Source organism: Aplysia californica, unplaced genomic scaffold (assembly GCF_000002075.1).
Source record: "Aplysia californica isolate F4 #8 unplaced genomic scaffold, AplCal3.0 scaffold00776, whole genome shotgun sequence".
NCBI classification, from domain to species: domain Eukaryota; kingdom Metazoa; phylum Mollusca; class Gastropoda; order Aplysiida; family Aplysiidae; genus Aplysia; species Aplysia californica.
The window spans coordinates 337,886-339,431 of NW_004798046.1; the positions used below are offsets into that span (position 1 = coordinate 337,886).

The 1,546-nt window shown below is 62.6% G+C and overlaps 1 protein-coding gene across 1 annotated transcript; it reads left to right on the top strand.

The window, feature by feature from the left end:
* Positions 1-6: 6 nt before the first annotated feature.
* LOC106013298 (verprolin) lies at positions 7-1,546 on the top strand (the record flags this gene model as incomplete). Its single annotated transcript, XM_035972647.1, is given in 1 exon segment — positions 7-1,546. A coding segment is annotated over 1 exon segment (1,492 nt), but the record flags the coding sequence as incomplete, so codon positions are not given.

A 1,546-nucleotide genomic window follows, 5' to 3' on the forward strand; every position in this document is an offset into this window, starting at 1 on the left:
GTGAGTGCCCTCAACCTGTCCTTGTCCCGCCCGGACCGACGTCGTCCCGGCGACATGCCGATGGTGGCCCTCAGCCGCAGCTCGGACAACATAGTGACCATCACCCCAGCCGACCAGCCCGGGGTCGTGGCCAAGCCTCTCGACTTCTCCAACTCCTCGGGCCAGAGGTCGTCTCGCGCCTCGGCACCGCCGGTCAAGGCCGTTGACCTGAGCCGGCCCGTGGAGCCGTCCACCATCTCCCCGGCCTTCTCCCCCGCCCCGACCAGCGAGGCACCGCGGGCGGTCGTTGGATTCAGCGGCGCGATCCTCTCCATCATACCCTCGGACAAAGATGGTGGCGGGGAGCCGCAGCCTTCATTTGACGCAAGGAAGCAGCCGCCGCCGCCGCACTCGAGAGAGAAGGAACCGTCGATCCGCGGAGACGTTGGTCGCAAAAAAGGTCGCAGAGCCGGCAAGGGCAGGCAGGAGGGACCCGCCGGGGAAGGGGCGGGCGGGAAAATCAACTCGGAGACGGACGAAAAACTGAAAAAATTCCTGGGAGCCAAACGGAACGAGAGGGCGGGGATGATGATGGTGGGCTCTCATCATCAAGCCAGCGAGGCGACTCGCAACCCCGGGTTGTTGGTTCGCCAGGATTCATCATCATCGTTGTCGTCAGCGTCAACTTTGCCTCGGCAGAATGCGGCCAGTCCTCATCAGATGGCCCGACCGCCGCCTCCTCCGCAACCTCTCATCACCACGGTGGGAATCTTCTCTGGCAGCGTGCAGCACGTGCCTGTCTGCCGAACCTACACGCTGATGAGCAGCAGCAGCAGCAGCGGTGGTGGAGGTGGTGGTGGTAGCTTGGACAGCGTGGTGGCCGTCGCCGCGAGTGTTTCCCCCTCCTCCTCCGCTCCGCCTCAAGCAGCTGAGAGTTTGACCGTCCTCAATGTCCAGAAGCCCCCCGCCGCGGTGGTGGCACCATTAGCTGTAGCAGCTACCGCAGCGTCTTCTTCTTCTTCATCATCATCATCGTCGTCGTCGTTGTTGTTGTCCTCATCTTCGCTGTCACTGGAGCATCAGCATCAGCATCAGCAACAGCATCAGCAACAACATCAGCAGCCTCCTCCTGTGGTGGCGGTACTGCCACAACATCCCACGCAAGAAATGCCCCCCACCCCTGCGAACCCCCACCACCACCCACCCGCCCTCCCTCATGTAACAGTCACACAGAAGGCCGACGGTGACGAAACCTCTCAGGATAATAATAGTGCACCAGCGTCTTCGCTCCGACCTCCAGCCGGCCAAGGACACCCGGGTACGTCGGTCAAGGCCAAGGCCAAGGTGAAAGTGAAGGAGAAAACCTGGAAGGAGGACAGCGCCCCGGGTAGTCCCGCCACGTCCTCCCCAGCGTTCCAGCCACTCGCGGCTAGCGCGCAGCCCTCATCCGATCTCATTCCAGACTCCAAAAAGTCGAGCGTGGCGAGCTCTGAGCCCTCGACTACGTCAAAGTCCCCCCCGCCGCCGCACACCGAAACGTGTCTGGAGGGGAAGGATAAGGATAAAG